The 14687-nt window shown below is 40.4% G+C and overlaps 1 protein-coding gene across 1 annotated transcript in view; it reads right to left on the bottom strand.

The window, feature by feature from the left end:
• LOC119507776 overlaps positions 1-14687 on the bottom strand; it is a 387511-nt gene that overhangs the window by 149614 nt on the left and 223210 nt on the right. Inside the window, exon 6 of the mRNA XM_037800927.1 lies at positions 8326-8498. Coding sequence (XP_037656855.1) covers positions 8421-8498 — 78 coding nt within the window. The 3' untranslated portion in view covers positions 8326-8420. The remainder of the gene's footprint in view (positions 1-8325; positions 8499-14687) is intronic.

The raw sequence follows: 14687 nt of genomic DNA, 5'->3' as shown, positions 1-14687 counted from the left end.
TTCTTTTGTTCGTTCTCTACGGTATCATGTGTTATATATCAAATTAAAATGAATAGGTATCCATATAGATAACACATAATGAATAAAACAAAATTCTAAATCCAGTTCTCCAGTGGTTCTCACATACTCTTGAAACAAAGATATAAAGAAACCATTTTAACCTTATAGTTTATATTCTCAGTCAAATCTATCTTCCATTTTCAAATTTTAAATCTATAATTAAATACTGGTGTTTCCCCAGCTTAAAATGTTGGTTCCTTCAAAGTCACGTGAAGCCTACAGCCTGGTGGTTTCCACCTGCCGACCCAGCAGCTTATCTCTGGGAACCAGCGGACATGGCTCTTGATACTTAGCTCTAACTGGCTACAAATGAACTATGGATGACACAAACCTCTGGGCTGTAACTGACACAACTTGATGTTTCCTTTTGGTTTCAAATGCAAGGATGTTGTCAAAAAAATGAAATTCTGTTCTCCTGCTAAGTACAGCTAAAAACCCTGGACATGATTTATAAAACAAGCAAAAGACTCTGAAAGGTGGAGAGAAGGCAGGCAGCTAGAGACTTGGAATGTGAGTTCCTTGGGTTTTCTTTTTGCCTCATTGTTTCAGTTTGTTAATGCTACCAGAATACAAAACACCAGAAATGGATTGGCTTTTATAAAAGGGGGGTTATTTGGTCACACAGTTACAGTCTTAAGACCATGAAGTATCCAAGGTAACGCATCAACAATCGGGTATCTTCACTGGAGGATGGCCAACGGTGTCTGGAAAACCTCTGTTAGCTGGGAAGGCACGTGGCTGGCGTCTGCTCCAGAGTTCTGGTTTCAAAATGACTTTCTCCCAGGACGTTCCTCTCTAGGCTTCAGCTTCTCTCCAAAATGTCACTCTCAGTCGCTCTTGGGGTGTTTGTCCTTTCTTAGCTTCCCTGGAGGAAAAGTCTGCTTTCAAATGCCGTCTCCAAAATGTCTCTGTAAACTGCAGTTCCTCTCTCAGCTCCTGTGCATTCTTCAAAGTGTCCCTCTTGACTGTAGCAAGCTCCCTTCTTCTGTCTGAGCTTACATAGTGCTCCAGTGAACTGATCAAGGCCCAGGCTAAATGGGTGGGGCCACACCTCCATGAAAATTATCCAATGAAAGATCTCATCCACAGTTGAGTGATCATATCTCCATGGAAACATCCAATTAAAAGTCTCCAACCCAATCAGCACCAAGACTTGTGCCCACACAAGACTGCATCAAAGATAACGGCATTTTGGGGGACATAATACATCCAAACCAGCACACTCATACATCCCAGACTGAAGAAGTGTTGAAGAAGCTAGCAACACAGAAATACCAGCAGACATGGACAGAAAAGTCCCAAGGCAAGCTTGCTCTCTCTAGTGAAAAGACCAGGAGAGGGGCAGCCTAGCAAGACAGAAAACTTTCAGATGACCATTATACTACTCCAGTGAAAGACAATAGAAAATACTGCAGCTCTACCCCCACCAACAAAAACTGAGCAGGAAGCCTAGATTTCCATCTTCACCAGGTTGTAACAAGGCCTCTGGCCCTCTCCCCACTGGGGTGGTATCAGAGAAGGTTAAATGGGGAGAGAGGATTTTCATTTCTGTCAGGCAGGTAGAAAACTGAGCCCTCCCCCACCCCTCAGTTTGAGGTTAGAGCACATGGGGAGACTGGACTTCCAACCCCATCAGAGATGACAAAATGCACCCCCCTCCCTGGTGTGATACCAGTGGAGGCCTAGAGAAGAGGGGCCTTTCACCACAGCCTGGCAGTAATGATCAAAGATTTTTAGTTTCTTTAAAGATTCTGGTACTAGATTTTTCATAAGCTAATTATCTATAGAATTTCCAGGTCTGTAGTTTTGCTTTCTCCCTCTCTATAACTGCCATGTGTAACTGCCATTGTTAACTACCATCAACTTTGGTTTATTAAAAAGACAAGCTGCCTTTTGGAGAGGTGTCCTTTTGGCTGCTGCCAAGAAAACCAGCCTTACATACTAGAGTATGAGATGCCTCATGAAGGAAAAAGGGAATGCCCAAGCCAACACTCCTCAGAGACATGCAGATGAAGCTTGGATCTTCCACCTTAGATAGAAGCAGCCACATGAGTGAATCTATGTTAAACCAGCAAAGGAACTACCCAGCCAATCCACAGAATGGTAAGAAATAATAAATAATTATTGTTTTAAGTCACCGTGTTTTGGGGAGGCTTGTTTCAAAAAAGGCTAACTGAAATACTGGTAAAATATTAAAAGGTTTTACCCTGAGATCTGTAATAAGATTAAAATACCTACTAGCAATTTTGTATTAGAGTTCCTAATCAGTATAATAAGGCAATAAATATAAATAAAAGGGCTAAAGAACTAGAAAGGAAAAAGTAAAGCGGTCAATATTTGGAAATGATAAGATTATGTGGAAAATATAAAAGAAACTATAAGATTTAGTAAGTTAATTTAGCTATATATATAAGCAACAAACACAGAAAATGAAAAATGATGCCATTTACAATAGGATCAAAAGCATGAAATACCTGCGAATAAGTTAAATGAAAGATGTATATAAGACCTCTACACTGAAAACTACAATATTACTGAGAAAAACAAGACCTGACTAAACAAAGAATTGCTTGTGAACAGAAAAGTTCAACATTGCAAAGATGTCCAATCTCCTCAAATTAATGAGGATATTCAATGCAAGTACAAAAATCTTGACGTGGTTGTTTCATACGAAATACAAAGAGCTAAGTATTCTCTTCACTGGCAATCTTGAATAAGAACAAAATTGAGGACTTAAACTCCAACTATCAATACTTATCTGGTACCTTGAGCAGATCAGAATGGGTAACTTGAGTCCCTCAAATGGTCAAGAGACTACGTGCTGTATGGAGAGAGGGGTTGTGCTTCTATTGCATTGTGCAGCAGGGATGATTGGTAAAGCTCTAACAACATTAGAGTTGTCTCCAGATCTGCCTTGGTTCCTGTCCTCCAAGCCTGGTCCTCTAGCTTTTCCTTTGATCTTCTCATCTTTCCATCTCTCCCATAAACCCCTTTAGTACGTGACACTTAATCCTCATGATGAGGATGGTTTTGTTGTTATCGCCATATTTTAGATGGGAAAACTGAGCTTAGAGTGGTTCAGTGACTTGTCCATGGTCACACACTTGGAATTTAGACTCAAGACTGGCTGACTCTGAAGACTTTGTTCTGAATCACCTTGCCACACTAGCTCCAATTCTCTATTCTATTCCTTGGGTTCCACATGAGTGATCTTGCTGAATTCTACAGCAGTTCACTTTACAGTTGATCAAATGCAGGCTCAGAGAGTTAAGATAACTTGCTCAGTGCCACACAGACTATGCGAGGCAGAGCTGAGGCTTGCACTAAGGTCTAAGGCAAACTCTAGACTCATCCATTGTACTACGTGGCCTCTCTTGATCAGTCAAAGATAAGCAGGTTCTTCATCTGAAAATTAGGGATAAAACCAGGCAGGAGAATTTGGAGCTTGCATAGGTACCTTAGCCCTTTCAAGGCATAGCTTTGGGGGCCCTCAGTTCCACTAAGAGAACTCCATATTTGTTAAAGTACAGAAAATGATTAACATTGGTCATTTGATGTTGTTGGGCTTTTCTTTACTGCTCCAAACTCATTTGATGTGGACTTGTCATCGAAGGAGATATAAGAGCATTTAGATGAGGTCTAGTCCACAGATAACATCTGAAAATAATAATAATTGCTATCATTGCTGTTATTACAATTGCATTCAGTGTTCAGACTGGTAAGCCAATGGTTCCAAGGAGTTAACGTGCCTCCTTAAATGTTTAGCTTCCTACAGGCATTGCCTTAGGCACTGAGGAGAGGGGAACATAAAGTATTATAAATTTTGAGCTAGGAATTATCACTGCATGAAAACATTCCCAGCCTTTTCAGTGTAAGTTTGTTCTAATATGCTACAACCTGAGAAGAGGCAGCCCAGGCAGTGTGATTAAAGAAAGAGACTGCCCATCAAAACAGTGCAAAGTAGACGAGTTTTCATTTATTTTCTTTGGAACGTTTCCGTTGGCAGCTGCACACGTTTGGTTAATGGAATATTCTTGACTCACTAAATGGGCTCTGTTAGGGAGAGGAGCCACAGGAGTGGGGTGGGATGGGGAGCGACCCTCACTCCCCTTGGCACATTCCCCGAAAGTGGAGCCTTTTCAACAACTTTCAAAAGATAATATGTAGGCATCATGGATGTTAGAATCATGATGAAAAGACATTAGGGAAAGCGGCATGAAAGCAAGACGGAGACTGAAAGAGGAAAATTAAAGGGTAGGGCCTCTTTTTTACACACTTGCCTAGGGCCTTGGTGGCTGTGAGTGGTGAGGGCTAATGGTCAACATCAAGCCACACCTCCAGGCTGACCACTACACCAGGTTCTGGTCTTGCCTCTACATATCCCTCGTGCCCCAAGATGGTTTATTCCAAGAACGATCAGGGCTCATCCTCCAGGACCCATGGATCCTCAGTCCCACTGCACCCACTGTTGCTCCTAGTATAATTTATGAACTGCAGCCAGGCTCTCAAGTAGGAAAGGAGCTCAGAACGCAGAGTCACAGAGCCCATTAAAAGGTGTGCAGCCAGGAGTTGTGCCTGTCACCAATTTGCAATATATCTTCATGACAAGTCTCTCAATCTGTGTCTTTCACCTCTGAAATGAGAACTATCCAATTCTTCATACTATTCTGAAGAATGACTTCAAATGATAGGTTAAAACCTTCAATTAGATGTGCGAATCTTAACTCAAAGCTGTTGGCAGGAACTTTTGGCTCCAGGCAACCAAATCCCATCACAGTGAATATTATTTCAACACAAAAATAATCCAAAACTCCTACCAGTGACCACTTATTTCTAGCGATACCACGTTAACTCCAGAACAATCAAAGAGTCTGACAATCCTTGGAGTTTTTTCATATTGAATTTGACCTACTAATACATTGAGGGAAAAAATTTTAGACAAGCATTGATTTTTTTTTTTAAACTAGTCCCCTCAATATCAGACAATTTTGTAGTACTTTACAAAGTTTAATATTAAGACCTGCTTCTCTTTCAAGTACTATAATCATAGTTTTTATCTCCTTACCATCTTTCTTCCCCCACCCCGACTCTAATCTCTCCCACCACTCCCTGTTCCATGCCCTCCGTCTTGACACCTGCTCTACCCTAAGATGGCATCTTTTGGCTAGAAGACTCTTTCAGAGATGTGTAAAACTCACTTGAGGAAGGATTGCGTGGCTCGGAGAACATCTCGTGGCTATTGGTTCTGGGTTTGGTCAGCTGCCACGGGTCAACCCTTCAGGCTGTGATGGCATCTTAAGGAGATCTGTTCAGGTACCACCCATCCCACCACAGCCTCCCCACTGCCACTGCACACACACACTGGCCCATGGAACAGTTTTAGGTTCTTCAGTTCTACCAAGTCTAAGATCCCTCCCAAGATTTGACATGTACAGGAAATGAAACTGAATTCTTAACTTGAAGTAGAAAGAAGTTAACTAAAAAATGATCAGAGAGTTAGGTTTTCCAAAACTAATCAGTTCCCAGAAGTATGAACGTGAACAACGCTGCTCAAGAGAAAACAATCCTTTTTTTTTTTCCTTCCTCTATAGACATTTCGTCCCACCATATTATAAATAACAAGAAAAGAAACAGGCATCCACGAGAAGGAAGGAAAAACCCTATAGGTTTTGCCGTTTCCCTGTTCTATTTATTCCACCCCAGAAAGAGAGGCATGGAATCACATAAACTCCCGTACTCTCAGGGCCAAAACCTTTTTTAAATCGTACTTTATGTTAAATAAACAAACTTTCTGAAGCCCTGCCATTTGTTGGAGAAGAATGTAAATCTGGACTTAATGGGCCTCACATGTCCTTTGGGGGATGTCTGAACATGACCATGAATGGAAAAGTGCTAAGCCCCAGAAGACATTCATGTACACAGCTCTGGATTTGCTAAACTGGAGACTTTCTTCTTCTCTCAGAGATGAATTCTTTCCCCTGGACACCTGGAACCTGAAGGGGCGACTGTAGGGCTACACAACACGGACCAAGGATGAGGGTTCAGGATGAGGATGGACAGAAAGCTTCTAATATCCTCCACACTCAACAGAAATGAAAAGCAAGAGTCCTCAGCTCATCACAAATACATCAACATCTTCCCCTGGGACACTCCACTCTGCCCACGTATCTCCATTTTGTCCTTCATCAATATACAGAATCCACTTGCAAGCAGAATCTTCTAAAAGGATCTCTTCCACAGACCAACGTACACCTTCAGAGGGGAAGATTGTGGTTCACCTCCTTTGATCAATGCTCTCTGCTCTTGTCTGTAGGCTCAAAAGACTGGAAAAGAAAAGTATGGACTTGGGGAAGTGGCACGGATTTTCCTACTTCCACCCAAAAGTCCACAAGTCATTCCTCAGGACTGTTGAGGTTATGAAAAGCAAGGAAAGACTGAGAAACTCTCACAGACCAGAGAAGACTGGGGAGACAAGACAAGTAGATGTATTATGGTACACTGCATTGGATTCCGGAAGAGAAAGAAGACATTAATGGGAAATCTGGTGAAATCCAAATAAAGTCTGCAGTTTAGTTAATAGTAATATACCAATATCTGCTTCTTAATTTTGACAAACATATGATGGTAATGTAAGATGCTAATAATAATGGAAACTGACTGGGAGGTATAAGAAAACTCTCTATACTATCTCTCCAACTTTTCTTTAATCCTAAAATTATACCAAAACAAAAAGTATTAAAAAATGCAAATCTGTGACTCTATGAAACACCAAAAAGCCTAACAGCAATAATGGCAACAGAAGACACTTTGCAAATGTTTATGATAACTAGTCCCTGACTCAAGTACTTGACCAGCATTAGATATTGACTCCATTTAACAACTCTATAATGCTGATACTAATTTCATCCCCAATTCTTAGAAGAGGGAACTAAAACTTGGAAAGGCTAGGTAACTGGTCCACAGTCACAGAGCTGGTAGGGGGCAGAGGTAGGATTCAGACCCAGAGAGAATCACAAAGGCCACTTCTTATTCACCATACATACCATAGCACCTACCATCCCACCATTTCTACCCTTCACTAGATGGGGCAAACTCTTCCTTGAAAGGTAGCTATTTTAGTTTCCTAGCTGCTAAACCAAGTACCATACAATGGGTTGGCTTAACAACAGGAATTTATTGGCTCATGGTTTCAGAGGCTAGAAGGCTTGCTTCCTACTGGGATTGGTATTTTCTGGCTGGCTGGCAATCTGTGGGGTTCCTTGGCTTTTCACAGAGCAATGCACATGGCGGCCTGTTCTTACTTTTGTGGGTTCTGTTGACTTGGCTGCTGCCCATAGCTTTCTCTCTGTGTACGGCCTCCAGTAACAGGATTAAGACCCATCCCGAAGTTCACACCCACAGGAATGGATTAAGATTAAGAACATGTTTTTCTGGGGTGCATAACTCCAAGCCACCACATTAACTCAAATGAATAAAACAGCATCTAATGAAGGAGTAAAAAAGTAGGGCTCTTGTTTAGAAAGGGGAAGACTGAGAGATGAGTTGTGGGTTTTTTCCCCCTCCCTTCCAGGTTATCACAATTCATTCCTGTTTTAAATTATAAAACTAATAATTAAACATAGTAAAACTACAGAGAAGGATCTAAAACAAAAATGAAAACCATCCCGGTACACCCAACCTCTTGTTCTAATGTTCACAGTAAGAAGGGATATATTTAAATTCCACAGAAATCAGAGTTCATGCATAGAGAGAATATAGATTTGTTTATCACATCCTTGACAATGAGAAGTAATTTTAGAAAGAAACAAAGGTCATACCCTATTTAGCAGAAAGCAAACTCCTGCAACTCTCTACTTGGGGAGTTACATAAATGGAAAAGGTAAACAGGCTCAGGAAAGTTTAAGATGAGTTCATGGCTGATAACACCTATCAGGTTGCCAAGGAAAGCTGGAAAGGTTTAAGCAGCATCCTGATGTTTTAAAATTAACATTAGATAGTTCAGCCATGTTATCCCCTGAAGTCAGTATAGTTCAGTGAAGAAAAAACGAATGAAGTTCTGTATTAGTAAGGAATGTCTTCAGCTGCAAATAACAGAAAAATCTAACAAACAGTGGCAAACTATCAGACATTTTTTTCTTTACTTAACAAGAACACTGGAGATAGATAATCTCAGGATTTATTCAGTGACTCAACAATTTTGTGAAGGTCGCAGGTCCGTCCATCCTTCTGCTTAACCATACTCAGCTTAGAGGATTTTGTACTTACACTTTTTAACCTCGTGATCACAATACAGTTGCCAAAGCTCCAGGCACTAGCACCCCAAGCTGGAAAGGCAGGCAGGTGAATAAAACTTTCTTTCCTCAAGGTTCTATTGTTCTGAGAAGAAAATTCATCCCAGTAGACTTCTCTTTAGGTCTCAAAAGCCTGTAAATGGGAGACTTTAAGGAAAGGAAATGAGATGGCAGGATTAGCTTAGGCTGAGCATTCTCATTCTATACAAAATCAGTATTCAAAATGAGCAGGGAGGAGCAGCTGTTGGGTAGGTAACTAACAGTATCTACCATAATTTTGGAGTAGAAAGAGCTGGATTACAATCTACCTCTGCTACTTAGCAGTGACCTTGGGCAAGACACTGAGCCTTGATTCATTTAGTTCAGTACCATGGGAATACTAATAGTTCATTCCAACCTTCCAACTCTGAAACTCTAAACCTGAGGGACTCTCCTCAGAAAGGACCTTTGTTTCTGAGAAAAATGAAAACATACAGGATCATGCTCAGAGTACACGTTTCTAAAATGCAGTTATAATATTTTACATTCTTTTCTGGTATCCTATTCCAACTTTCAACCATTCATCAGCTTTTTTCCTGAAATAATCAATCAAACCAATTTGAATCTTCTTTTCTTACATTTTCAAGGGCTCCGGAACCGACAGCACATTAATGAGTTATAAACACAAACACACACAAACACACACACATACGCCTCCACAAAATGAAAAACCTGACAGTCCTCTATTAGATTATGAACTTCTTAGGGGCAAAAATGGTATATAATCATTTCTGTGAAACCATTGCCTATAGAGTGGCAGTGAATGCTTGTTGAGTGAATGAATGAAAAACGCAGCCTCTGGGAATCCATCTAATGACCCTCTTATTTCCCAAAGACCTCAAAGATTAGCAATGAGCCTGTGCTTCTTTCTGGAAGATGGGTCTCAGCATCTCTAACATCAGTCAAGGATCAAATAATTTTCTTCTCTAAAGAGCTCCACATATTGGGAAAGCCATCATTATGAAACGTTTTTTCCTTATATTAAGAAGTTTCATATTAAAAAGTGCCAAGGAAAGATGAATTAGTTAATGAATAGTCGTCAGAAAAAAAAAGTTAGACCTCTATTGTATGACTTACTCTTCACACAAAATTTTAGTTGGATTAAAAATTTAAATGTAAAAAATATAAAAGAAAACATGGATAAACAAAGTTAAAAAATTCAAAAAAAATCAGTAGAAAAATGGGAGTAAAAACTAAATGACAAATAGGGTGGGATGGGGGGATGGTGTGGGTATTCTCTTTTCACTTTTATTTTTTATTCTTATTCTGATTCTTTCTGATGTAAGGAAAATCTTCAGAAATAGATTGTGGTGATGAACGCATAACTATATGATCATACTGTGAACAGTTGATTGTATACCATGGATGACTGTATGGTTTGTGAATATATTTCAATAAAACTGAATTTAAAAAAAAAAAAAAAAAAACACTATCAAAAAAAAAAAAAAAGAAAAAACATGGGTGATTAAAAAAAAAAATCTTAGTGTATGAAAAAGTCTCTCTGTATGTCTAGAAGAAAGGAAAAAAATTGATAAACATGCAATTAAAATAATTTTTCATATGTTGCATGGAATGCATGAAAGAGCATCATAAAATCAAATAACAATTTGAAGTATTAATAATACCTATGACAGAAAAAGGTTATTTTCCTTTATATATAAAGAGATCCTCAAATCGATAAGATACATAAATAATATGATGGAAAAATGATCAAATTACACGAGCAGTCAATTTACAGAAAAAACGGTCATTACTTTGGAATATGGCTGAAAGCCCAATATTAAGGAAATGCCCATTAAAATAATAATAAAATATATTTATTTTAAGATTGGCAAAAGTTTAAAAGTTTGTTTATACATATGTTTGTGATGGTGTGGGCAACCAGGCATTCTCATACACAATTACTGGAGTTTAAATTGGCATCACCTTTTTGAAAGACAATTGGCAACATCTCTCAAAAATTTAAACTCCTATACCCTTCAATCCAAAAATTCCACTTCTAAGTGAAAGTCATCCCAAAAATATAGGTGATAGATATTTTTAGGATACTTATTATAGCATTGTTGGTATTAAAACAAAAGCAACCAAAATATTCTAATAACAGGGAGTTGGTTAAATACGTTAGTGCATTCACCAATAAAACACTGTATGGCAAATTTTTAATAAGTAAATTTCGATTTATTGATTTAGAAAACGTCTAAAATGTGCTAAGTGAAAAAAGCAAGTTGCAGAACAATATGTCTAATATTATCTCATTTATGTAAAAAAAATACACATGTAGGCTTGTATGTACATAGAACATTTCTGGAAGGATATACGAAATGCTGTTAACTGTGGTTATGTCTGGAAACGATTCTGTTTGAAATTTTTACCGTAACTGTGTATTTCTTCAATAATAAAAAAAGTATAGTTAAAATATAAAAAGCCCCATGCTGCTTCCACTGAAATTCCTCAAATGGGGGAAGTTAAGCTAAAAATACTAGGATTTATCGCTTCCTTCTGACTGTCAGCTTTTGGAGAGAGACGGAACTGCCCATAAGGAGAAGAGCCTCTTGGCTGAAACTAGCATTGTTCAGTTGTGAGTGGAATATTCTGAAACTCCTCAGATTTGGCTCTGGAAACTGCTAAAGGGCTGAGGAACTGAGCCTGGGCTCCTGCCTCACCTACCACCACTACCTCCACCCTGCCTGGCCCTCGCCAACCCCGGCCGGTGGCCACACTGGCAGCAAGACTGAATGCCCTCATCTCTTTCTGACTTAAAAGGAAAATCAGCTCCAGAGGAAAGCCCCCCACCCCCTCCCCGGGAAAGACATCAAACAGAATGAAGCATCTCTGACCTCCAGGTCACAAGCCACTTTGAACTCTCCCCTTTCTCAGGCAAGCCCACCCTCGGTGCTTGCACTGGAAACCAATTCCCAGTGATTTAGGAAATCACCCCTGCCTTGGGGCCCAGGTGGGCAGGAAAGGAGCGATTAAGGGTGAGAAGGAGAAGCGAGGCTTCCTCGGGAATGAGCACATTTGGAAGCGGGAAGGGGGCAGGAAGCTGCTCTAATAAAACAATCTGACAATTACGTGTCAGTCTAGAGAAGGGATCTGGAAATTATGGGCCTGCTGCACTCCCTGGCCCTTCCCTGTTAATTTCCTCAGGGCTTCGCCGCGCTGCAAAAGGAAATTATATTTGGGGCCAGATGTTTGTTCCTCCACATTTGGGTTCAACTTGGGACTGAGGATTTTACTCTCACATGCTGAGGAAAACCATCCCCTGGTGCCTTTGGTACTGCTTTTACCAGAGCTGTGATTTACCAAATGCCTGCCCCAGCTGGGTGCTTCAGAGCATTCACTCATAACGGCCCTGCAGGCCTAGAGGGGTTGAAGGACTTGTTACAGACAAGTAACTACGTCTGGCAGAGCTAGCACAGGCATTCCATCTTAAGAGTTCCACACCCCATATCCTGCTGAAGTGATAGTTTATGGAGACTTTTCTTGAGAACGACTGGAACCATTATTTTATATATGCATCCAGAGGAAAGAGGCTCCCAGTAGACCACTCCCCGAACACAGGGGGCTGCCTTCTCCTTGGTCCATCACTCCCTCCTTCACTCATTCATCGGTATCTATTAAGTACTATGGTGTGACCAGCACAGTTAGGTAACCTAAAATTACAAGACCCACTCCTGCTCCAGAAGACTAAAGGACACATTTTACAGAAACTCTAACTACGTCTGCAATCTTCTCTTGGATCTTGACCTTGTTCTTTTGGCCCATTCTGGGCTTGCCTGGAGCATTTCCCAGTGCCCATATTTGACAGGGTCCTGGCAGATTCTGATCCCTCTCTTTCCCCCCATTCAGAGATGGAATCCTCTGGGATGCAGTGGGACACTTATTCGCGGCCTGTGGGACAACCTGACCTTTCCCAGACAGGCTGGGAGAGAAAGACTAGCTTGCTGCTCTTAGAAGTTCCCCAGTGGTGCCCGAGAGGAGTCCAGGGTAGCAGACAACTGCCCTGCCTTGAACAATCCATAGCTGTGTGACCTTGGGCAACTTGCTTCCCCTTTCTGAGCCTCCTCTGAAGGTGAGACTGTCATGCAGATTAGATTCAACAACATGCTGGGCTTTGAGTGTGCTGCCTGGAACACAGTAAGCATTCAGTAAGTCTCAGTTATGACCCCGGAAATCTGTGCTTTGTGCTTCCTTGGAGTCAGCCAAGCTTGCTCTCAAAGACTTTTCTTGTAACAAAGCACTCCCAAGATATCAAAAATGTTTTACTTCCTCTTAGCTCGATTTTGTGATACCCAAAGTCACATTAATCATTTTGTAATTAACTCTGGTAACATGATTATTTCCTTAGTCATATTTATTAATTGCTTGCTAATGTTAAGGGGCACAAAATACATGGTGGAAAAGAATAAGGTCTCTAGAGCTTGGCTTCCAGGTCCAGATCCCATTCTGGTAACTTGGGCAAGTGAGTTAACATCTTTGAACCTTAATTTCCTCATCTATAAAAAGAGGGATAATAATAATAGAACTTAACCCATCAGGTAACTGTGAGCATCAAGTGAAAGAATGTAAAATTATTACACACCTGGCTTCAGGTTAAGGGCTCACTGACAGCTATTATCATTATTATTTATTATTATTGTATTAAAAATTGAACAAGCAAAACAGACACCATCCTGGCAGCTGTGAGAGAAAATGAGCCATGCCCATGGTCGTCAGTGTGTAGATGGAGCTAAATAAAACAGTGTTTATATGCCCACTAGAGTAAATGTTTGGTGGAAATGGAAACAGGGGTGCAAATAAGATTGAGGAGGAACCATCAAAATCCCTGTTTTCTGCAAATTTCTTTAAGAAACAAATGATTGGGGAAGAAAAAAGAAGTATGTGGAAGGTGGTGGTAGGGGGGTTATAAAGACTTCAGACTTGCAGTTTTATGTTAACTGGTTCAATAAAAGAACTTTCTAGTACATCTCTTCCCAGAGACTTCTCAGGGCTGAGGCTCTGTCCCCATCCTCTAGGCCACTCCTTTCCCAGTGCCTGCCTCTTTATGGAGGGACTGCCAGGTGACAAACATCACCTCACCTCTAGGACTGCTGCCTTATACATAGCTTCTTTAGCACTTGTGTTGCTTTGTAATTGTTTAAAATTGTATTTCATGTGCATTTAATCATGTATACTTCATATTTATACATGATAAATATGTATAAATACGCTTTTATTTCTTTTGTACTCATAACTCTGCCCCAGTGTCCTGCATGTAGTAAGTTCTTAAGTAAATCCTTGCTCCCTGACAAATCCTACTTAGAATCTTCAATGTTACTTCTTTGGGTTTGCAAATGGTCCAGTGCTAATTCAAATAAGAAATACAAGGGGCCAGGAGGGGGCAGTGATGGGGCAGAGCTTGCCAGAGAAAAAGAAATGCTGGTTATTACCCTAGATGACTTTGGGACAAATAGAAAACACTTGGATTTAGCCCAGGAGAGGGTGCTACCTACTTCCAAAACAGCCTGTCCCTGAATTGAGACTGGGGCTCGGGCTCCAGTGCAGCCCTTTTACCAGTGCATAAGAAATGTTCTAACTCCCCCAGCCCTCCTTTGATACAAATAACTCTTCTTAATTAGCTAGACAGCAGGCAGGAGTCTAGGGCCCATGAAAATATAAGCAAAGCAGATGCAAAGAAGGTAGAGATTTCGAGCAGATATCCTCATTTTGTTCTAAGCATGTATCCAAAGCAGCTCACTGGGCATTGGGGATCATTTAAAAATTAGCCACTGATACTTTTTACTGATGCATACCCTAAGGTTGCTTTTGATAGGTTCTGAGAAAAGAGGAGGTGTTAGTGTGGGGATGGATAGTTAGAGATCACAGGATATTGAATGAGCCCTAAATTTGGACCTTTTCCCAGCCCTTACATAAGATATTTTTCTATTTCCAGTGACATTCAAAGTCTCTCATCTTTGTGGAGGAATGATTTCTCTGGAGCCTGGGGTCTAGAAATTGCCTCCTTGATCCTTCCTCCCGAAGATCTTCACTTACTTCCTTCATTTCTTGAGAGCATAATACATCCATCCGTAAATAGGAATGACCTCTAGCATCTTTTCAGCAATACGATGAAACATTTTGTCCATAATACACTTTAAACAATACACAGTATTACACGGAAGCTGATTAGTCACCTGCTTCTCATTTGTTTTTTGAAAAGTCAGACATCACGCTTTCCCTGAACAGAAACCCAAATACAAAAGTAGCAAGTGAATTGGAAATGAACCTAATGTCAAATTGTGGCTCCTGATGGGAAGC

The sequence above is a fragment of the Choloepus didactylus genome, chromosome 13, assembly GCF_015220235.1.
Source record: "Choloepus didactylus isolate mChoDid1 chromosome 13, mChoDid1.pri, whole genome shotgun sequence".
Lineage (NCBI taxonomy): Eukaryota > Metazoa > Chordata > Mammalia > Pilosa > Megalonychidae > Choloepus > Choloepus didactylus.
The sequence above is the reverse complement of the archived record's forward strand: the minus strand, read 5'-3'. Positions and strand labels throughout refer to the sequence as shown.